This window comes from Petromyzon marinus, chromosome 4, assembly GCF_048934315.1.
Source record: "Petromyzon marinus isolate PM22_M1 ecotype Great Lakes invasive population chromosome 4, UKy_Petmar_22M1.pri1.0, whole genome shotgun sequence".
Taxonomy (NCBI): Eukaryota; Metazoa; Chordata; class Hyperoartia; order Petromyzontiformes; family Petromyzontidae; genus Petromyzon; species Petromyzon marinus.
Window position 1 is genome coordinate 15,934,244 of NC_133670.1, and position 24,305 is coordinate 15,958,548.

Consider the following 24,305-nt stretch of genomic DNA (forward strand, 5'->3'; position numbering starts at 1 on the left):
AAGGTTCAGGTTAGTTTTGTTTAAGTAGACGGGGGGGGGGGGGGGGGAGAATTCAGGAGAGCAGGATGAGCCTAATTTGTAATGGTGTCCTTGGGCATTAGTCTGCCAGTAGGGGCGATTATTATCGCTCTGTGTATAATCCCAATTGAGTACCGTAATTTAGCGGTGTAAATGGCCTACTCTTGCAAATGACGTCAGGGGATCTTTTCAACGTCCACTGGAAAACAGACAGCGCGTTGCATTACCACGGGGTTTTTTTTACACCCGCAGTAATAACCAGGGCGGCCGCTGGAAATCGAACCGTGAACCTCGACAACAAGAGACGAACGCGCTACCGCTGGACCGTGCCACCGGAAAACTTGAGACGGCGCGAGGGAAACCCGGCCTTGCCACCACCGCATTGCCCACGTAATCCCTCGATCACAGCTCTTCCACAGACACCCCTGCCTTCGGCAAGGGGCTCGGATGACCCAACGCGAACTGTAGCCTTGTAGGCGTGCTGCTCTATTTATTTAGCGACAGAGACACGCCCTCGAGAGGTGCCCTTTAAGCCTCCCTCTGCCCGTGCCTCTCTCTCCCCGTGCCCCTCTCTCCCCCCCCTGTGCCTCTCTCTCTCGCCGTGCCTCTCTGCTGCAGCAGCAGAGCGCCTGGGCATCACGGCCAAAGGCAGTGATCACGGCTGGACCCTGGGGAACAGCGAGCCCCGAGTGAACATTTCCATCCCTTTCACGATTGTTCTCTGAGCGCCGGGGACAATGGCTGGTGAGTGTTTTTCACCCATCCCATCTCTCCGCTATAACCCATTCATCTCATCCACACCATCCAACCCATCCATCCCAGTTACTTGAATTATAAAATGACGTGAAATTGAGTCTTAATGAGTTGCAACTTGAGGCTTTAAATAATTGAACTTTGCAAAAATAGTAATAAACTGCCTTCGTCATTAACTGTAACAGTTTAGAGTTGAAGTCAACTAATAATAATTACATGTCGGATTAAATATTCTACATGCTGTGTTGGTCACTGGGATTGTTTCACCATACTTCACCACGCTGGTCAATGCGGGTTGATAAAGAGGGTGGGGGTGTTCGGTGCCAGTTCAGATATCACTAGGCACCAATGTTCACCGTGGCTGGGAATCAAACTCAGGTTGCCGGGTTTACCGGCTTATACTTTATACCGGGTTATGAAGACTGCTTTCTCAAAACTTTACAAATGTTTAACTCATCTCGACGAGGACAGTTTATTTTTGGACTCGATTGGTTACGCTAACCAGATTTAGGCGATGACACGTAAAGCATTTTATGGACACGACATGCAACAGGCAAGACAGCCACTGGGTCTCCATGAAGAATAACTTAGATCATTAGAATCGCGTTCCGTTGGTTTACGTTGAGTAACTTTGACCGGTTTTCAATGCGGAATTATTGCTCTGCATCAGCCACTGATGGCGTCGTGTGCTGTGATTGTCGCGTTGCTGTTACGGATGCAGTCCTGCTTCAAACTGCCCGTGACTGGATGCAATCTTTCAGACAGATTAGAGATTATTCACTGCACCCCCAAACAGACCATACAACACGTAACGGCGTAATTCCCGATTCACAAATACGAAGGAGACATCACAGCCATACACTCCGCTGCTTTTGACGAGGTTGTCTGGCTTGACCACCTGAATGTGACATGTAGTGGTTGCTCTGCATCTACATCAGCCATACGAAAGAAGAAAACTGCACCCCTAAAATGTATTTCGTAGACAAAATATAAACGATGCGTGCAATACAACGTGCCCGTGAGTAGGATGAGTTTTTGGTTTGTTTTATACCGCGCATGCATTTATGTCGGTCTCATCGATATTGCAATTAACGTGAATTCGTACAAACCAAACTAATCTTGTTCAACGATCATTTTGAATAGAGATTCCAAATTCTGCCGCATCTTAAAACGCTTTAAATTATGTGCAACATGAGCAACGATGGCAAAACGGGAAGGAGTGGTGCGGGCTGGCGGGGGGGTGCAGGCACACACAGGGGAAGGGGCAACCCCCCCCCCTCCCCACCGCGTGGCACGGCCCTGGACCAACGAGGCCAAGCAAATGTGAACGACGCAACCGGAGGGCCCAGCGAGTTTCAGGAGGCACCAAGCTGATCGTTACAGGCCGCACGCTGGTCATAGCGACGACAGATACATTGGCAATGCTTTCATGCGCAATGGCTTTTGTCAGTCGCAATGGCTTTTTGTTAATGACTCCGTTCGCTCCCACTCACCTATATACACTGTTTCCGTGCACTAGTTAATACACCGATCTAGCTGTCATTCAGCGCGTTGCATTTGCATGAGTGCAGTTGAAATTCGCACGCCTCGCCATGCTATTATTACGACCCTATTGCACTCGACGCTAATCTGACGCAGGGCAGCTGCACGACTGCGCATTCCCGCTCGATATAAACATTTGCTGGCGAGCGCATTCCCAAAAATAGAAACGGCGATTTTGCGTCGGGGATTTGAACGGGGAGACGCGCGGCTCGCACAGTCCTGACTTGCCCCGCAGCCTTCGCGATGCGTTGTTGTAGCTGTGGAGTGTTCAGGCGTTGCAAATGCACCGGGCCCCATGGGCTGGAGGCGACCAGGCGCCAAATAACGAAGAGGCAGGGGATTGGGTGGAGGAGGCAGATACATTGAACAGGGGGAGTCCCATGTAATTCCTTGCACACGCAGCTCATGCCAAACAAAGCTACCCCACTTATGCAGCCGCGTCTCAAAGCGTACACAAATACGTTTGTACTGAAATAAGCCGATGGTATTGACAATGCTAAACAAGCGGAAAAAAAATCAGCAAACGAGAAAGCAATTGCCAACATGACCCACACAATTCTGCGTGTCCAGCAAACCAACTGACGTGTTTCTAAAAATAAGAAATGTGGCCGGGTGGCTTAGGGGTCAGAGCAATGAGCCCATACCGCCTGGGCCTGGGTTTGAATGCGTGTTTCAGCCATGCGTCCCTTGAGCGTTATTAACCAGAACCCCCGATACTGCGTCAGAAAACGATGGCTCGTGGGCGACTTAAGAGAGTTCGATACCGGCCACGCGACATTCAGAGAGAGCGAACGCGACGTTACCTCTGTAGCGCGCATGCCAGGCGCGGGTGGCACGGGGCCTCGGACAAGGAGCGAAATCGGAACCCTCCTGCCCGCGGTCTCCCCTCTTCGTAACGCGGAGCCTGGGTCTCTGCGGCCAGTGAAGACCCGGTGCAATTGCACCGCCTGCACACACAATGGCTACGCCTCTGGGTGCTTCCGTAAACGCGCGCGGTGTAGGCGACACACGAGTAGCTCCTGCAATTGTCGTAGCCGCGGCAAGCGCTCGCGAATGTAATCATAACATTGTACAGCCCGTTGTCAATCCACTGCTGGATGAACGCCTCCTCACCCCTTGTGAGAAATTGGGGTTGTTTGAACATACTTCACCACGCTGCCGAATTGTGAAGGGGGTGCCCAGGACCGGTCCAGATATCACTCGCGACTGATGTTAACCGTGGCCGGGAATCGCACTCAGGTCAATGGGTGGTGGTCTAAATTCTAAAACCATCCCTGAGCAGGCCATGGTCTAAGTGTGGTCACGGCTGTCACAGTGGCGAGATGGAGCCGGCGTTAACGCCAGAGGACTGGGACGAGGCATTGCGTTTTAGCAATTGTTAAGCACAGTATCCTCGCATCGAATGGCTTGTTCCGAGTCGATGTGTTTTGAGTCGTTTGTGATGTTTTATATGGGTGCGCGTCACCCTGTAGCCACTAGGTGCGTTGTAAATCTCAGTGAAAAAAATAACTGATCCTCGAATCACGGTGTGATTAGTAAACACAAAATAACCACGAATATAAATTATATACAATATCCGTCTCTCCACAAAAAAATAAGAGTAATATCTACAGCGGACCCAGGGCCTTCTGGGAGTGAATATTTTCAGCAATATTTATTCAGTACAATACAATCTCTGGACCGATTTTGACAGGCAATTCCTCCAGCGATAAGCCACCAGGGACACTCGGGGTATCACTTGACGGCCCGGATTCGTGAACCCCCTTGCTGTATTCCCATCTCTTATGCCACCTCGCACAACCCCTGCCACCAAACGCGTTAAATCGCAGGTGTGCGCCACCGCAGTCAATCATTTGTAACGCGATGCGTGCAGCCCTTCGATGTCTTGCTCACGCCTCTGCTGGTGGACGGGCCTCCACTCGGCTGAGCTCTAGAGAGACGCACGAGATGACATTTTGGCCTATTTTTCCGCGTTGGCCAAACTTTTGACGAGATGGGAGTACCCACACTTGACCCCACCAAATGCGACCTGCCGATCGACTCTGGTGTACCCATATATACTGCTGGGTGAACAGACGTTGCCGGTCAGCAATTTGCCAATCAATTGTCAGTCTTTTGCTTCACAATCGATCAATGATAAGTTCCTTATTCAGTTACCAATTACCATCCATCAAAAACAAATAATCCACCAATCAGATTCCAATCAAACCCAAATAACCAATCAAATCACCACTAAACCACCAGTAGCTATTCGAGCGCTTCTCTTGAACCCGGCGACCTGAGCTCGATTCCCGGCCACGGCGAACATCACTGGGCCAGTGATAACTGAACCGGGACTGGCCACCAACCACCCCTTCCCCTCCACCAACACGCACTGACCTTCGAGATATTGGTATGGTCAAAAGCAACCCCTGTGTGTCTATTGTCTAGAAGCGACCGTTAAGAGCATCTCCTACCACCTGCACAACGGGGAGCTGCTGCCCAGGGAGCGCAAGCTGGAGGACTTCTTCGAACTCAAGGAGGAGATCAGCAGGTGGGATGAGACTCGGTCGCCTCTGTCTGTGAGTGTGCGTGAGTGAGAGCGGTAGTGCAGCGGTTAGCTTGCTGCGCTCACGGCCAACACCAGTGACGATTATCTGAACCGGTCCTGGGCCTCCCATAGGTCGACTCAGCCTCAAAATAGTACCTGGTGAGGCCGGGCGTGGTGCGGGCCACCCACCCCTTCGTGTGCCGTGCTGACCTTCATAGTTGCTCGCTAACAGCACTTGCCCCAACAGTCTGTTAAGGCTATAAGGGGGATTTCTTTCTGTGTGTGTTGCCTCCATTTCGAGACGATGTTGCTAAATTTAGACCAGAAAAAACGTGGTCGTACACACACTCTTACTCAATTGAGATTATACGTTGCAACCATCGCCCCCCGCTTCTGGCAGACTAATGCCCGTTTGCAGACCAGAAGTTATGAAGATGGAGACGGAGGTGACGCATATGATGATGACGACGATAAAGATGGTTTGTGATGATGATGATGATAATAATAATATTGATGCTACCACTATTGCTGCTGATGAGGATGAGGAAGACGGGGGTGATGTTCCCGTGAAAGCCAGATGACGGCATAAGACCCGCTTTGCGAGTCTAGGTCGACTCAGCCTCAAATGGGTACCTGGTGCGGTGTGTAAACATCGCCACTGGGGAGACAAAGGCGGCCGGGCGTGGTGTTGGCCACCCACCCCCTCGTGTTCCGTTGCCAGCCTTCATAGTTGCTGACTAACGACACTTGCCCCAACAGCTTGTCAAGGCTATACGGGGTGCGAGGATCTTTGCGTTATTGTTTGAGAAAGAGACCGTGCAAGGGAGAGATGGCGTGCCAGGTGGGAACCCTCGGTGATCATCTGTCACCTGTCACCTCCTGGGCTGTATTTCTCACTCCACGATTAGCTCCCAAGATTGCGATAGGTGGTGACTGCGAGGGTTTACGTGAGTGAGAGAGACTGAGAGGGTGGTTCAGATGTGTGAGTGGGTGGATGGATGGGTGAGTTGGTAGATGAGTGAATGAGAGGGTTTGGGTGACTGAGTGAGTGTGGGGGCGAATGAGTAAGTTGATAGCTGAATTGGGCAATTGGGTGGGTGAGTGAGTGAATGAGCGGACGGGTTAGTGAGTGGGTGATGCATGGGTGAATGAGTGATTAGATCAGGGGTGGGGAACGTCCGGCCCCCGGGCCGTATAAGGCCCGCAAAATTATTTGGTCTGGCCCTGCCAAGGCTACCGGAGGCGGGACTCGAAATTCAATAAATCTAGGAGCAAACCTGGAAAAGCAGTTGCGAGTAGCAACATCATCAATACCAGCTACCAGCACACGCCTCGCCAAAGAGAAGCAGTTCCAGCCATCGCATTAGGGGTGAGTTAATTAAATGTTTGACCAAATATAACGGGCTAATTTTTAAGGTGATCATTTTGTATGGCCCGCGAATTATGTTATAAATATCCAAATGGCCCTAGGCAGAAAAAAGGTTCCCCACCCCTGGATTAGATGGTTTAGTGGGTGAATGGGTGAGTTGATAGGTCAGAGGTTGGGTGAGTCAACAATTAGTTGAGTGGGTGGACGGGTGAGCTCGGATACGAGTTAATGGACGAGTCAGTGGTTGAGTAAGTGATTGCGTGGATAGGTGACTTGGTGGTGGAGTGAGGCAGTAAATGCGTGAGTGGTAGGATCTGAAAGTGGAGAGAATGTAGATCGACTGCTGGTGAGACGGGGTGTGGTTGTGGAGTGCCGAGGCACCAGGTAGGTCAGTCACTCTCAACCCCATTGTTTGGGAGCCTCCATCTGTGCGGACCAGTCTTGGGGGCACGGAGCTCTGCAGCTCAAGTCCATACCCGTCCTCCAGTCAGGATCTACCAGCGAGAAGGAACGTATCAGTAGCTAGAATCACGTATCAAAAATATATATATGAAGAAGGTAGTGTTCTTTACTCAGGTAAATGCCAAAACTCTGTAAAAGCGGGTCTTGCATTTGGGACATTTGTAGAATGCTTATCCAGCCTCACACTGCAGCGGACGGGGCTGCAAATAGCACCGCACTTTTATGGAGGCTGGGGAGTTTGTGTGCCAGAGCGTAGGAGCACGAGTAGGGTAATTATGGCACTCGGATAAGCGAGTATTTGAAAGTGCGCGACGCCGTCTCACGTGGCAGCCAACGCGTAGAGCCGCGCTGGGCACTCGCTCACCTTCAGGGGGCAGTGTTGATCAGAATGCGCGATTGAGTTCGCCTCTGGCTCCAGGTAAGTTAATTGTTGGCGAGAAAGATCTCGGCCAGGTTTATACTTTTAAATCTGTTGCGCTGTTGTACGGTGCTCGTGTGAGAAGCCTGTTTCAGGCGATGTAAATTTTAAAACGTATTTATTAAATTGAAAACTAATTTCTTTAGAACTGTTTTGTGTGTGTTTAGTTTATTGTCCTTCTCTCGAACCTCATATGAAATCGGTTGGATACGTACAGTGCGAAAAAAAGTTCAACATACAGTTTATATATGCAATGTGTCTGTGCTTGGACATATGATGATGGTGATTATGGTGATGATGTCCTTCATGATGGTGATGGTGAACATAACGACTGTTCCATAAGACTACACTTTTTGCACAGCCGCCGAACTGCTGTTGTCGGTGTGTGCGTGCATACACACACAGCTGGCATTGTAGTCATACACAGCTGGCAATATAGTCATACACAGCTGGCAATATCGTCATACACACACAGCTGGCAATATAGTCATACACACACAGCAGGCAATATCGTCATACACACACAGCTGGCAATATCGTCATACACACACAGTAGGCATTGTAGTCATACACACACAGCTGCCAATGTAGTCATACACACACAGCAGGCATTGTAGTCATACACACAGCTGGCATTGTAGTCATACACACACAGCTGGCATTGTAGTCATACACACACAGCAGGCATTGTAGTCATACACACACAGCTGGCATTGTAGTCATACACACACAGCTGGCATTGTAGTCATACACACACAGAAGGCATTGTAGTCATACACACACAGCTGGCAATGTAGTCATACACAGACAGCTGGCATTGTAGTCATACACACACAGCAGGCATTGTAGTCATACACACACAGCTGGCAATGTAGTCATACACAGACAGCTGGCAATGTAGTCATACACACACAGCTGGCAATATCGTCATACACAGACAGCAGGCAATATCGTCATACACACACAGCTGGCAATATCGTCATATACACACACAGCAGGCAATGTAGGCATACACACACAGCTGGCAATGTAGTCATACACAGACAGCAGGCAATGTAGTCATACACACACAGCAGGCATTGTAGTCATACACACACAGCAGGCAATATCGTCATACACACACAGCAGGCAATATCGTCATACACACACAGCAGGCAATATCGTCATACACACACAGCTGGCAATGTAGTCATACACACACAGCAGGCAATATCGTCATACACACACAGCAGGCAATATCGTCATACACACACAGCAGGCATTGTAGTCATACACACACAGCAGGCAATATCATCATACACAGCTGGCAATATAGTCATACACACACAGCAGGCAATGTAGTCATACACACACAGCTGGCAATATAGTCATACACACACAGCAGGCAATATCGTCATACACACAGCAGGCAATATCGTCATACACACACAGCTGGCAATGTAGTCATACACAGACAGCTGGCAATGTAGTCATACACACACAGCTGGCAATATCGTCATACACAGACAGCAGGCAATATCGTCATACACACACAGCTGGCAATATCGTCATATACACACACAGCAGGCAATGTAGGCATACACACACAGCTGGCAATGTAGTCATACACAGACAGCAGGCAATGTAGTCATACACACACAGCAGGCATTGTAGTCATACACACACAGCAGGCATTGTAGTCATACACACACAGCAGGCAATATCGTCATACACACACAGCAGGCAATATCGTCATACACACACAGCAGGCAATATCGTCATACACACACAGCTGGCAATGTAGTCATACACACACAGCAGGCAATATCGTCATACACACACAGCAGGCAATATCGTCATACACACACAGCAGGCATTGTAGTCATACACACACAGCAGGCAATATCGTCATACACAGCTGGCAATATAGTCATACACACACAGCAGGCAATGTAGTCATACACACACAGCTGGCAATATAGTCATACACACACAGCAGGAAATATCGTCATACACACAGCAGGCAATATCGTCATACACACACAGCTGGCAATGTAGTCATACACAGACAGCTGGCAATGTAGTCATACACACACAGCTGGCAATATCGTCATACACAGACAGCAGGCAATATCGTCATACACACACAGCTGGCAATATCGTCATATACACACACAGCAGGCAATGTAGGCATACACACACAGCTGGCAATGTAGTCATACACAGACAGCAGGCAATGTAGTCATACACACACAGCAGGCATTGTAGTCATACACACACAGCAGGCATTGTAGTCATACACACACAGCAGGCAATATCGTCATACACACACAGCAGGCAATATCGTCATACACACACAGCAGGCAATATCGTCATACACACACAGCTGGCAATGTAGTCATACACACACAGCAGGCAATATCGTCATACACACACAGCAGGCAATATCGTCATACACACACAGCAGGCATTGTAGTCATACACACACAGCAGGCAATATCGTCATACACAGCTGGCAATATAGTCATACACACACAGCAGGCAATGTAGTCATACACACACAGCTGGCAATATAGTCATACACACACAGCAGGCAATATCGTCATACACACAGCAGGCAATATCGTCATACACACACAGCAGGCAATATCGTCATACACACACAGCAGGCATTGTAGTCATACACACACAGCAGGCAATATCGTCATACACAGACAGTTCGATGCCCGCTCGCGACCTTTAACAGTGGCGACTTCATGAAACGGTCCTGGGCATCCGGTCGGTCGACTTGGCCTTAAACGAGTAACTTGGTGCGGTGCGTAGCAAATAGCAGCACTGGCGAGACAAAGGCGGCCGGGCGTGGTGTTGGTCACATCACTTATATGGGAATTAATATTCTTGGTTCTTTCGGTAAAATCACGTATATTAAAAAAGTGAAAATAATAAAAGCAAAAAAAACACAATAAAAAATAGTAAAATAAAATTAAAAATAAATTTAATATAATAAAAGCAAAAAACCCACGACGTTTCGATCGCAACACAAGCGGTCTTCATCGGACGGAGAGATTATGAAGACCGCTTGTGTTGCGATAAATAAAAAATAAATATATTTTAAAAAATTTGCTTTAGTTTTCTATCTACGTGATTTTACCCTACAGTGGAGGAAAAAAGTATTTGATCCCCTGCTGATTTTATACGTTTGCCCACTGACAAAGAAATGATCAGTCTATAATTTTAATGGTAGGTTTATTTGAACAGTGAGAGACAGAATAACAACAACAAAATCCAGAAAAACGCATGTCAAAAATGTTATAAATTGATTTGCATTTTAATGAAGGAAATAAGTATTTGACCCCCTCTCAATCAGAAGGATTTCTGTCTCACAGGTGTCTTTTATACAGGTAACGAGCTGAGATTAGGAGCACACTCTTAAGGGAGTGCTCCTAATCTCAGCTTGTTACCTGTATAAAAGACACCTGTCCACAGAAGCAATCAATCAATCAGATTCCAAACTCTCCACCATGGCCAAGACCAAAGAGCGCTCCAAGAATGTCAGGGACAAGATTGTAGACCTACATAAGGCTGGAATGGGCTACAAAACCATTGCCAAGCAGCTTGGTGAGAAGGTGACAACAGTTGGTGCGATTATTCGCAAATGGAAGAAACACAAAATAACTGTCAATCTCCCTCGGCCTGGGGCTCCGTGCAAGATCTCACCTCGTGGAGTTGCAATGATCATAAGAACGGTGAGGAATCAGCCCAGAACTGCAAGGGAGGATCTTGTCAATGATCTCAAGGCAGCTGGGACCATAGTCACCAAGAAAACAATTGGTAACACACTACGCCGTAAAGGACTGAAATCCTGCAGCGCCCGTAATGTCCCCCTGCTCAAGAAAGCACATATACATGCCCGTCTGAAGTTTGCCAATGAACATCTGAATGATTCAGAGGACAACTGGATGAAAGTGTTGTGGTCAGATGAGACCAAAATTGAGCAATTTGGCATCAACTCAACTCGCCGTGTTTGGAGGAGGAGGAATGCTGCCTTTGACCCCAAGAACACCATCCCCACCGTCAAACATGGAGGTGGAAACATTATTCTTTGGGGGTGTTTTTCTGCTAAGGGGACAGGACAACTTCACCGCATCTAAGGGACGATGGACGGGGCCATGTACCGTCAAATCTTGGGTGACAACCTCCTTCCCTCAGCCAGGGCATTGAAAATGGGTCGTGGATGGGTATTCCAGCATGACAATGACCCAAAACACACGGCCAAGGCAACAAAGGAGTAGCTCAAGAAGAAGCACATTAAGGTCCTGGAGTGGCCTAGCCAGTCTCCAGACCTTAATCCCATAGAAAATCTGTGGAGGGAGCTGAAGGTTCGAGTTGTCAAACGTCAGCCTCGAAACCTTAATGACTTGGAGAAGATCTGCAAAGAGGAGTGGGACAAAATCCCTCCTGAGATGTGTGCAAACCTGGTGGCCAACTACAAGAAACGTCTGACCTCTGTGATTGCCAACAAGGGTTTTGCCACCAAGTACTAAGTCATGTTTTGCAGAGGGGTCAAATACTTATTTCCCTCATTAAAATGCAAATCACTCTATAACATTTTTGACATGCGTTTTTCTGGATTTTTTTTGTTGTTATTCTGTCTCTCACTGTTCAAATAAACCTACCATTAAAATTATAGACTGATCATTTCTTTGTCAGTGGGCAAACGTACAAAATGAGCAGGGGATCAAATACTTTTTTCCCTCACTGTATGGGACTATCGTTTTTAATGTAAAAAAGAACGGATAATACATCGTAACATGATAACAAATGTAATGTTAATAGCTTCAAAAAGTCAAAGAGTCTCCCACTTGTTTGCCATCGTTGTCAACACGTGGCCTGGAATCTTTTCCAGGTGGTCTCCAGAGAACGGAGGGACATTTCTCGTGGTTATTGTTGAAAATTCTCAGAAGTGATAACATATTTTTTTTAAGCGCCCTGTACATCTCAGTGGGCCTTTCCGGGTAAAATTAACAAATCGTGTTCTTTGTCTTTTTGTTGTTGTTGTTGTTGCAGGGGGCTACTGGGGACGCTGTTCCGCGCCGTCGAGAAGGCGTCCGGCCGCGCCGCTCACGCGCGCTTCGTGAACGCGCAGCGACACAGCCACCGCGCCGAGTGCCTCAACGAGGCGGAGCTGCTGTACGGGGCGAGCCACCCCAACGTGCTGCAGCTGCTCGACGTCTACCACCTGCTCGACACCAAGCAGATGGTGCTCGTCACGGAGCCGTACGTGGCCGGGGAACGTACACCCCCAAAGCTCGGCGACACGCCTCTCGGCAGGGGCACCACAATTCCGCACCGTATACAGCAATACTGCACATTTTGCATCACTTCGCAATTACGTCGTCACTTTGGCAACACCGCTACGCGATTTGCATCGCCTCAACCCACACTTGCGTCGCTGACAGCGTCGTCCGTCCTTTCTCGTATCCGTCGCCTCTCAGCCTTCGCCTCCACCGGCCCTCTACATTTATTTGATTCATGCCATGTCGATGGTCCTTTCACCTTTCAGGAACGCACCCCCAACGTAAATCGGGATATTACTGTGGACTTGTATATTGTAAAATACCCGTCACGCTGGTCGATTAAAAGTCACGTAGCCAGTTAGGCACAGTCATAATTCGAGCAGTATACTGGATGTGGTGTACCGGGCCAGGAACTAATTATTCGGGTTACGTATCCAGACGTAACCGGCTAATATTACATCCTAGGTATAGGTCATTGCTGAGCATGTCGCAATGCATCGATGACCGATCTCTCAAAAGTATTCTAATGCAAGGCCGTAGCCATGGAGTCAATATTGGGGGGGAACAAATCTTCCAGGGGGTCTGGAGGTCCTCCCCCAGAAGAAAACAAATCTAAATTTGAAAACGAATTTCCTGCCTATAACACATAGGATGGACTTTTATTTTTTACAATAATGTTTAATAGTGTATTGTATTACATTTCTCTTTTTTTTCTTTTTTACCTTTTCTTGTTTAATTGTATGTAATGGCAGAGATTAGGGATTAATCAAGTACAACCATAACCACAATCATAAAAACAGAAATCTATTTTATAGCAATATATTGGGGGGGGACATTTTGAGCATATTTGAATATTGGGGGGGGGGATGTGTTGGGGGGGGGATGTGTGTCCCCCCCCCCCCATATATATTATAATTATGGCCTTGTTCTAATGCATCACGGTCCATGCATGCATCGAATCGTCGACTGGTGCGGGGGCTGTTCACAATGAGCGGGGGCGTCCCCTGGTGGACAGAGTGCGGCACTGCACCTCGCGTGGAACGGTGCGCGCGCGGTGGAGGGACAAATCCCAACGCGAGGCTTCCCTTCGTGTCGTGGAGCAGGCTAGTGCGCCAGTCTGAGGAAGGGGCTCCTAGAGATGTTTCACAGAGTGGGAGCGCTGAAAGCTGAAATACACTTTTTTTGTTTTAATGTTACCAGGCCGAGCCCATTGAGCTATTTCGCTCTTTTGCGGAGGCCACCTGGCCACAAATGATTGGTCAACGGAGCGGCTTATCACGTCGGAAATGTATAGCAGCCTTTAAAGTCGTGTTTCTAAATGTGGAGGGAAAGATCGGAGGACCCGGAGACAAAGCCACACGGCCACGGGGAGAGAGAGCACGCAAACTCCAAATATACAGCAGGCATCAGCGTCGGGATCCAACCCACGACCTCCTGCATACCAGGCGAGGGAGTTACCATCTCGCCACCGCGACCCCTCTCTAAGAACCCCTTAACCCCCACCCACCCCCATCGCCCCCCGTGCCTCGCCCGACCCTGAGAGCCGCGATTGCCGCCGTTGCCCCTGTGCGCAGCGTGGATGGGGGGCCGCTGTTTGAGCGGCTCAGCGGCAAGGGCTACGCGCTGACAGAGCGCAAGGTGTCCGGCTTCGTCAAGCAGCTGTGCCTGGCCCTGCAGCACCTGCACAGCCTCAACGTGCTACACCTGGACGTCAAGGTGCGGTGGGCTCCACCCCGGCATTGCACTTGGCCACGTGGCTGGATGATGACACAAACCCACGCTGTGGCTGAGGAGCCGGGAGCAGTTTTGGCGACGTTTGTTGGACACGTCAAAATTTTACCAGTGATTATGTTTTTCTTCCAATTATACTCCAGTCGGCCAGTGTCCAAATCACCTGCAATGCGTATGATCTCGTCAGATCTTAAAAGCTAAGCAGGTCTGAGCCTCAACAACACCGCCTTAACAGAAAAACAAATATAATCGGCGACGTTTCGGACAATCACCCTTTTTAATGGCATATGAATGAAGATTGTTCTAAATGTCGCCGATTTTATATGTACATATAGTTAGTTTATTGTGTGTTATGCATATGTATTTGGTTTAGAATGCGTTACCGCTCCTTAAACTGCAATCCAGTTTCAGATAATACAAAATACATAATCACAACTCAGACTAACTTTTATGTATGAAGTGTCCTTCAGTTGGCCAGATGGGATCCCTATGGACTATTTCAACCCAATTATTATTACATGAGACGTAAATATATAAAACTGTATTACATGAGTAATGTGTTCGAAGATAATGTTATCACGTGGGCCATCAATGGCCTGAGGTCCTTGACTGGCCCTGCTGTGTGCCACGTTAGCCTCAATTCGGTGCGCAACCGTTACACCGGTGGCCCCAGCTGTATCGAGATCACGGTGACAACCGTAAGGCAATCGTGGGAGGACATGAACCTGCAACCTTGGCCAATAGAATGTGCGTGAGCGGTGCGTGGCCACGTTTTCTTAACGCGAGCTTCTCCCCACCCCGGCAGCCCGAGTGCCTGTGGCTGGCGAGCCGTGACTCCGAGCAGCTGAAGCTGATGCAGTTCGGTTGCGCCCAGCGCTACACGGACAACCTGAAGGTGTCGCAGAGTGCCGCGGAGTTCGCCGCGCCCGAGATGCTCACCAACGAGGCCATCGCGTGCAGCACCGACATGTGGGGCGTGGGGCTCCTCGCCTACGTCATGTACGACGGCACCACGTGACATTGCTGCGTTCAGTTTCTTTGTCCTTCCCCCCCCACCTCCGATTGGCACGATTGGCTACGTACGGTGCGAAAGTAGTTCGACATGCATACGTCTTCGGTTTGAGATGACAATGGGGGTCAGGTGTGAGATCCGTTGAGGTAGAGTGTGCGTTGGGTTCTTTGGAGATCGAGTACATTTTGAGGATATTATGTGCCGTTATTTTTTAGATTGAGCATGCGTTGTAAATGTCATTGAGATGGAACGGAAGTTGTGACATTGAGTTTTGTTTTGTGAGCATTGTTAATTTATTCACCTTTTCATGTTCGTCATAGTCTTAGTCTGGTCGATGACAAACCAAATAATTACTCATTGTTTTTTTCGGTAAAGTCACGTATGTAGAAATACAATAATATTAAAACAAAACAATCACGACGTTTCGATCACAACACAAGCGATCTTCATCAGGTGTCAAGAACAAATCATGGAGGTAAATACAACAAAAAGATGAGAGACGAGAATTCAACAACACTGAAAAAACATTATGTGAAGCACAACCAGTCAGGCCAATAACACAGTTAGACACTTCCTGGCGGACCACGAATTTCAGAAGAGTGTAAATTTCGTGTTCAACCTCTGGATTGCACATACCAGCATAGACAGAGTGAACAAATACGAGGTACAAAGTCAGCAGAAATACATATACAGGCCCACCAAGAGGCAAGGAGGGAGGAAAGACGGACAGAGAAGCAAGGAGAGAGAGGGGGGGGATGAACAGAAGCCTTAAATAGGAAATAAAGTTGAGGGGAGGGGGAGGGGCCGGACAGAGAGGGTGCGGCAGTACATCCTGCACATCAACAGAAGCGGGGCGGGGGGGTGTAAGAGCAGGCTTGAGAGAGGGTGCGGCAGCTGAAATAAGTACATCCTGCACATCAACAGAAGCGGGGGGGGGGGGGGGTAAGAGCAGGCTTGAGAGAGGGTGCGGCAGCTGAAATAAGCACATCCTGCACATCAACAGAAGCGGGGGGGAGGGGGGGTAGGAGCAGGCTTGGGGTGCACATTTAGGACAGAATTGCAAAGGTAGCTTCCCCGTAGAAGTGTGTTAATAAAGAATTAAATTATATTGTTTTAATATAATTTTATTGTATTTCTACATACGTGACTTTACCGAAAAAAACAATGAGTAATTTTATGCAGTCACGAAAGCTTTAATTCTTTATTAAACCAAATAATTATATTCAAGTCTCAATTTGTGGAATTTAACAATATCACGTGGTATTGCAATTCATCCACCAATTATCGTGGAGTTACTGAGGCCTGTCACGGTTGTGTGACATTTCACCCACTGGCTCAGAATTGTGTCGAGAAATGAGCAGTGCATTGCTCGTGTTGGCGTGGTGACACTTTATGCGATTAATTGAGATTGAACGTCAGTTGTGAGATCCATTGAGATTGGCTAATTTTCATTGTCAAAAATGTTCTGACGTCTCCATCACCAACAATAGGGCAAATCGGCGTGATGATGTGTTCTGTCATATTGTCCGGGCGTGATTCTGATGATCTCGGTGATTTGGACCGTGACTCTCACTGTCACCGTGTGTGTATGCGTGCGCGTGTGCAGGCTCAGCGGCGTGTCGCCCTTCTGGGCCGCGTCAGATGACGTGACGGTGAAGAAGGTGGTGGCGGCAACCTACAGCTTCCCCGAGGAAGGGTTCAAGGCCGTGTCGCAGCCCGCGCGAGAATTCATCTCCAAGCTGCTGGTCAAGGCACCACCGTGAGACCCCGCATCTCCAGACCCTGCTATATCGCATGTCACAGTAGTCGATGTACACGTGTATGTGTGTATGTGTACACACATACACGTGTGCACACATGTATAGCTCTTTGTCATTCTGTTGATGGATGAAGATTTTCCCCACGCTGTGTCGGTCTCGAGAATTTGACCATACTTCACCACACTCAGCAGCACACATTGGTGAAGTAGGGGTAGGGGCCCAGTACCGATTTACGTATCACCCACCATCGATGTTAGCCGTGGCTGGAAATTGAACTCAGGTCACTTGGTTCATAGCACAGTGTGCTAAACATTGCACCACTCGCACACAATGTAACTAGTTTGTGATCATCTAATTTGTTAATAATATAATTCATACCTGACACAGATGATTGTGATAAGTCAGTGATTGAGTGACTAATGTAAATGCTAATAATGTGCTGTAAAAGCTATGAAGATGAAAATTTCACATACCAAGTTGAGTGTATGTCTATAATGATTTTTTTTGCAAATTTAGATCCCCAAAAATCACGGGCTGGAGTTTGATCGGCTTTACTTATCGAACAAAGTCAGCCTAAAGTTTTCTGTTTAACACGTAGGCTTTCGCGACCAATATTATTCATAATAAAGGTTTTTGGGTTAGATCGCGTTTATTTATAAATGTGTCGTAACCCTCCACCACCCGACACGGCCAATCAGCAAAGAAAAGTGTCACGTTGACAAAAGACAAATAATTCACTACTTCAGCCCACCGGTGTGTTGAAGAGTTAATCCACATTTACAGTTTGAGTACGACGTTTCGCTGGTAAATACTTCCAGCATCATCGGGCAATTCGCCAGAATGGTAAAGCCCTCGCTTGCTCCCGGTTTTATATAGAGCAGAAGAGTGACGTCATCACTTAACTCATCAGGTGCAGTGATTAGAGGCGGAGGGGGGGGTAATGTAATTATATAATCGATTAGTAATCAGTCATTGGTTATGATTAGTAATGAGTTGTAGATTAGTAATTCTTTAAATCAAAATGTAATGTGTATTATTTAATAATAATGACTAGACATGAGGTTGCTAAAATAATTGAGAATAGCAAAGTTCCAAAAGTAAATATTAGCTCTAACGAGGCAAAAGCCTTAAGAGAGCTGCGTGTAAATAAGGATATCCAAATCCTAGCAGCTGATAAAGGCCGCACTACTGTACTGATGTCACGAGCCGATTATGATAATAAAATTAGAAATTTACTAGAGGAAAGTACCTACATTAAAATTAAACGAGATCCAACTAATACTTTAGAACGTAAGACCACTGCAATAATTGCAAATTCATTAATCCCTAAAAATGAGCAATACCTAATTAAGCCAAGGGCCTCAAAACCACCTAGACTCTATGGGCTACCAAAGATTCATAAAATCGGCATCCCATTACGACCCATAGTCAGTACAATTGGCTCTGCCACATATCAATTGGCAAAATATATAACCAAACAAATACAGCCCTACATCGGTAAGACATCTTCATTCATAAAAAATTCAGAACATCTTGTGAATGTGATTAAAGATATTAAACTTACTCCTGATGATATTCTGGTAAGCTTTGATGTGATTTCTCTATTCACTAAGGTTCCAGTGGACGAATCGCTTAAATTACTTGATACACTAGTAAAGAATACCGGTTTACAAAAAGATATTCCGAAACTTGCTGGCCATTGCTTAAATAACACTTACTTCTTATGGAGAGGGGATTTCTTTAAACAAAAGGAAGGAGCAGCAATGGGTTCTCCTTTATCCCCTGCTATAGCAAATTTGTACATGGAAAACTTTGAAATAAGAGCACTTGCCTCGAGCACATTAAAACCATCCTTTTGGTTTAGGTATGTGGATGACACTTTGGTTGTCTGGCCACATGGTAAAGATACACTTAATGATTTTCTAAATCATCTCAATGCACAAAACCCGGCCATCCAGTTCACCATGGAAATGGAGGTGAATAATACACTCCCATTCCTAGATATTTTGCTTGGACATGGCCTAAACGGTAAAATAACACACAGCGTTTACAGAAAGCAAACGCACACTGATGCCTATCTGAATGCAGAATCACATCATCATCCAGCTCAAAAATCCTCTCTTATTAAGACGCTCGTGCATCGGGCGAAAACAGTGTCAGATGGTGAGAGTCTAGTGAGAGAGATTAAACACGTTAAAGACGCACTACGACAGAATGGCTACAATAATGCTCAAATTAACAGAGCACTGAATGCCAAATCACGATCGCAAAGCAATACTACTGAAAGCGACCAGATTGTTAAAACAATAAAAATTCCATATATCTCAGGAGTAACTGACAAATTAGCCCGCGTTTTGCAAAAGCAAAACATTACAGTAAGATTTGGTACAGTACACAAAATTCAAAAACTAGTATCTTGCACTAAAGACGCATTACCTAAACTATCAACAGAAGGTGTATATCGGATTAATTGTTCATGTGGCAGCTGCTACATTGGGCAGACGGGACGTAACATCAGCGTAAGACTAAAAGAACATCAGAGAAATATTAAATTATCTCAAACACAACTGTCGGCAGTGGCAGAACATGCTTGTCAACAAGGACACTCAATTGATTTTGACAATGTTGCAGTGGTGTGTAAAACTAATTATTACTGGCAAAGACTAATTAGAGAATCCATTGAAATTGAGAGGAACAAGAATAACTTTAATCGCTCTGACAGCTACCGGCTCAGTGCGGCCTGGAAGCGTATTATTAAATAATACACATTACATTTTGATTTAAAGAATTACTAATCTACAACTCATTACTAATCATAACCAATGACTGATTACTAATCGATTATATAATTACATTACCCCCCCCTCCGCCTCTAATCACTGCACCTGATGAGTTAAGTGATGACGTCACTCTTCTGCTCTATATAAAACCGGGAGCAAGCGAGGGCTTTACCATTCTGGCGAATTGCCCGATGATGCTGGAAGTATTTACCAGCGAAACGTCGTACTCAAACTGTAAATGTGGATTAACTCTTCAACACACCGGTGGGCTGAAGTAGTGAATTATTTGTCTTTTGTCAACGTGACACTTTTCTTTGCTGATTGGCCGTGTCGGGTGGTGGAGGGTTACGACACATTTATAAATAAACGCGATCTAACCCAAAAACCTTTATTATGACTAAAGTTTTCTGTTGCATTAAGCCTTGCGCTAAACACTTAAGTCGATTGTTACTTATCATACGACGCCATCATCATTGAACCAAACATTTTCATGCCAGACTTGTGGAGTGTGACACTGAAGCTGATGCGCAGCAGGAGAGGCCCTCTGCTGGACACGTGTTGTGCACAGTGGCTCCAAATGCGCGCGCCGCAATCCACGATGCACCCAAAGAGGATGTTCCCTGTGATGTACTCAGCGCTCCCATCCCAACTCCATTCGCACAAAACATAAACTCAATAAGGCCGCGTTCCAGCGTTGTTTCCAATTGCGCAATCCGCGAGGAGCGGAGTCCATGCGTTTTGAGTCGCCGGTCTGAGACGGCGGTGGGTGACGGACAGGAGGGACGCTGGCTTTTAAAAGTCTCCGCAGATCGCAATCAAAGCCGGCATGTGAGGTGGCCGGAGCTTGGCGTGGCATACCTCACCTAAAATAGCTCAACTCAGGCCGGTCAGAGAGGTCGCATGCCTCTTCAAGCCAACGCGATACCCGCTGGGGAGAGCGCCCATCCAATTCCATTGTCACCACCTCGCCCCTGCAGTGAGGCCGTGGAGCGAGTGCATTGCGAGTGATGTACGCTGCATGGCCAATGCTCACAACGCTGTCGTTGTTGTTGTTGTTGGAGCCCGTGTCTGGTTGGGCCACGCATGGGTGGGTAGGTGGAGTGATCTACCGTATTCTCCGCATTATAAGACGCTCTGGAAAGTCGCTTGTTGTTCGGTGTCACAAAATGTTACACAAATGTGGTCACAGGGGCACACACCCACCCCTACCGGGTTATAGGACGCACCCCACACTCAACTTGCACCTGGAGGACACGGTGATAACGAAGCAGTTGGTGGAGCTGCTGGGGGGCCTTTGACTGAAAGGAGGGGGCCCTGTACTGGTGGGGTCGTGCATGGGTGGGCGGAGGGGTCTAACAGAGCCCCACCCCCCCTGCCCCGTTCCCTATCCAGGCTTGTCATAATGTACACACTCGGAAATCTGATAAATTTACCCATTTTGGGGTCACGATTCGGTGGAATAATAAATTTGTAATAAACACTAGCAGAGAACGCATTGCTCTCTAAGGGAAAATAAGAGACGGGTGTGATTTTCCTACGAAGTGGGCGGGGCTCGCGATGTTAATGTGAGATCGGAGAGCGACCTCCACGAAGAGCGCCACCTCCGCGCGCTCGTCGTCACATTAACATAACTAGCCCCGCCCACTTCGTTTATGACCCTTGGGCTACGCCCATTATAAAACTTTAAAAACAGACTGCCTTCGACAACGTTCAACCCCCCCTTTCCTCCTGATGACGATCGCTTGTGTTGTGATCGAAACGTCGTAGTTTTTTGTTTACTTAATTTTTGTTTATTAATTTTAACCTATCTACGTGACTTTACCGAAAGACCCAAAGAATAGCATTATGATTGTAGTGATTGGAAGTGCATCCAGTGGCTGCAATATTCACCGTGAACCGAAGACTGTACAATGTTGTGCGAATTGAAAATTAATGTATGTTGAACTTGTTTTGCACCATACCTAGCCAACCGTGCTAGTAGGAGGTGCTAAAATAAAAAGATGCCTACACGCACAGTTCGATAGGTGCATCGTGAGTTTAAAATGAATAGTTGCAATCGATGAATCGGTGCATCGTGCCAAAATGCCTCACGAATCTCATTCTGCTGCCCATCAGAGGAGGAGGATATGACCAAGCTGATGCCTCCACATTTCAATGTATTGTTTTTTTTTCTTCATTTTACTCTCTCGTTTGTATTTTTTCGAATGTGGTCCTTCACGTTTATACGGTTTGGTTCGCTCCTCGAGCCACAACGTCTCACGCCATATTTTTTGCTTGAAAAGTTTTAGAAAAATATAAATAATCGATTCTCACGTGCATAATTATATGCGGGTATCGTGAGTGAATCCATCGAATTTAATCCACGTTTAGCGCTCCCCCGTGTCTGCTAAGACACACAGAGTTCCCAACATTCCTCCGTACTGTGCATTATGATTAAACTTCCACAAATACCAAGCAGCTCTCTATGCAGCCACCGGTGACCAGACAGAGCCATGGTTGAGACCATCAACTCATGACTAAAATTACCCTTGAAAACCGGGTTTAAACAATGGGTGACTGGAACCCAGATTCAAACCCAGGATCCCAGTGGTTTGTGGCTCAGTGTCTCTGACCCATCAACCGCGTGGCCACTTCATAGGTCACATTGCGTATTGTTAGCAATACATGAGTTGTTTACGGGGCATTATTCCTTGGCTATACACACAGAATGGTTTGGTTATGTTCTTCATTGGCTGGACCTGGGTGTGGTTGTTTTTTATTCTCAGCAAGCGGCTGGGAGCGGAGGATGCCTTGAAGCACCCGTGGCTGGCGAACCCCGCGGGAGACGCTAAACTCTCAACGGAGCGGCTCCACGCCTTCTGGGAGCGCAGGAAGGCCCAGGTGATGACCTGCAAGCATTGTCCGCCCACCTGGGTTCGATTCCCGGTCGTGGACAGCATCTAGGGCAAGTGGTGCCTCCCCTTAGTTGGCGCAGCCTGAAATGAGTACAGTAAAACCTTGGATTGCGAGCAACTTGGTCTGCGAGTGTTTTGCAAGACGAGCAAATTTTTTAAATAAATATTCATTTGATAAACGAGCGAGGTCTTGCAATACGAGTAGTGCGTATACGCTTTGTACTGCCGAGCGTCACGTGATCACAACTGATATACGAGTGCTTCGATATACGAGTGCTTTGGATTACAAACACGTTTCCGGAACGAATTACGCTCGCAATCCAAGGTTTTACTGTACCTGGTAGGGGTGTCTCTTCATACCCAGGTCACTAAGAAATGAGCCAATCCTGGTCTCTTTGAGTTCTCACCTGGTTAAACTATTGAACTAATAAACTTGAACTAGAATCGAGAAATATTTAGGAATATGGAGAAAGGGGGCTGAGCACAATGATGGCCACGCCACCTCATCGTCTACAATTCTAGCTCTGGTAGGTGCTAACAATACTTGCTCCTAATGTGTATAATATAAATAAATTATGCGAGCTGTATTCTTATATTGCGCTACACATGTGAGCCAAATATCAGCGGGAATTATTGAATGACAACAAATTACAACGTAACTATGCAGACACGAACTGACAATGGAGCAAAAAAAATCGACCTATTCTTAAATCCGACTGATTCAGTCTTGAAGATAGCAACACTCAGAGACTTATTTGTGTGCGCAGTCTCTGAGGCTATATGGGAATTATTTTGTGGGTGGGTGAAAGCCTCCTTTTCTTGTACAGAACTGATCAATTACTTGTCAGTATCGTCTCATCAGTTCCATAATGACCGTCTGAAGATAAATATAACATTCATATTGCTTGGAGGAATTCAGCGCATTTATGCAACATTCACAGTTCACCAAAGCTTTGTGTGTGCGTGTGGGCTTGTTTCCCTTTTGCAGAAGACCACGAGGGGCACGCACAGCGTGAGCAAGACGTCGCACGGTATGCGCTGCAAACTCACTCGCGTGGAGCACGGAAACACGCTGCCAGGCTCAGGCTCAGAAGCCGCCCGGTGTTCCGGAGAGCACTGGAATGCCTTCTTGTGCAGTGAGCGGGCTGTGGAAAGTTGCGGGGGGCGCGCGTGGCTAGTTTACATATCCCCTCTCGGTACAGATGCGCGTGTTTTCCGTGGCGGTGGTTGTGGCGATGAAGGAGATGAGTGTTATTTATAGCGTGGAGAGCGGCAGGACGTTATAGCGTACTTTCGTGCACAGTTTGTCACAATAACAAGACGCAGCAATGAAGCCTGTTTAGTCCTTGTCAGAATCGCATTGGAAATCACCGATGATTCACAGCTCGTTGTCAATCTACTGCTGGATGAACGCTTCCCCCACACTGTTTCAGTCGTGGAGGTTATTACACCATACTTCACTACGCTACTGGTCAGTGTGAGGTGGTGAAGGGGGAGGCCCATGACTTGTATTACTCCACTCCATATACGTCTGTGCAGCTATATAACATATTTTCATTTAAAATACATATATGGAAAAAGACAGGGGCTTTTTTAGTCAGCATACCAATTTCAAACCGCAGTGCGCAATCCATTGCACCATCACTTTATCAAATCTAGAGTATGATATATTATCAGCAACTGAAGCACAGCAAGGGTCAAAAACGCTTTTATTTGGCACAATATGCATGAATAACGCAACACGAACACGTTCCGTTTCG

The 24,305-nt window shown here is 47.1% G+C and overlaps 1 protein-coding gene across 1 annotated transcript in view; it reads left to right on the forward strand.

Moving 5' to 3' along the window:
- Positions 1–543: 543 nt before the first annotated feature.
- Positions 544–24,305, forward strand: part of LOC116938621 (myosin light chain kinase, smooth muscle-like) — a 37,349-nt gene continuing 13,587 nt past the window's right edge. The window contains exons 1-8 of the mRNA XM_032945974.2: positions 544–762; positions 4,744–4,846; positions 12,139–12,348; positions 13,943–14,084; positions 14,905–15,098; positions 16,718–16,870; positions 22,417–22,531; positions 23,534–23,576. Coding sequence (XP_032801865.2) covers positions 756–762; positions 4,744–4,846; positions 12,139–12,348; positions 13,943–14,084; positions 14,905–15,098; positions 16,718–16,870; positions 22,417–22,531; positions 23,534–23,576 — 967 coding nt within the window. The 5' untranslated portion in view covers positions 544–755. The remainder of the gene's footprint in view (positions 763–4,743; positions 4,847–12,138; positions 12,349–13,942; positions 14,085–14,904; positions 15,099–16,717; positions 16,871–22,416; positions 22,532–23,533; positions 23,577–24,305) is intronic.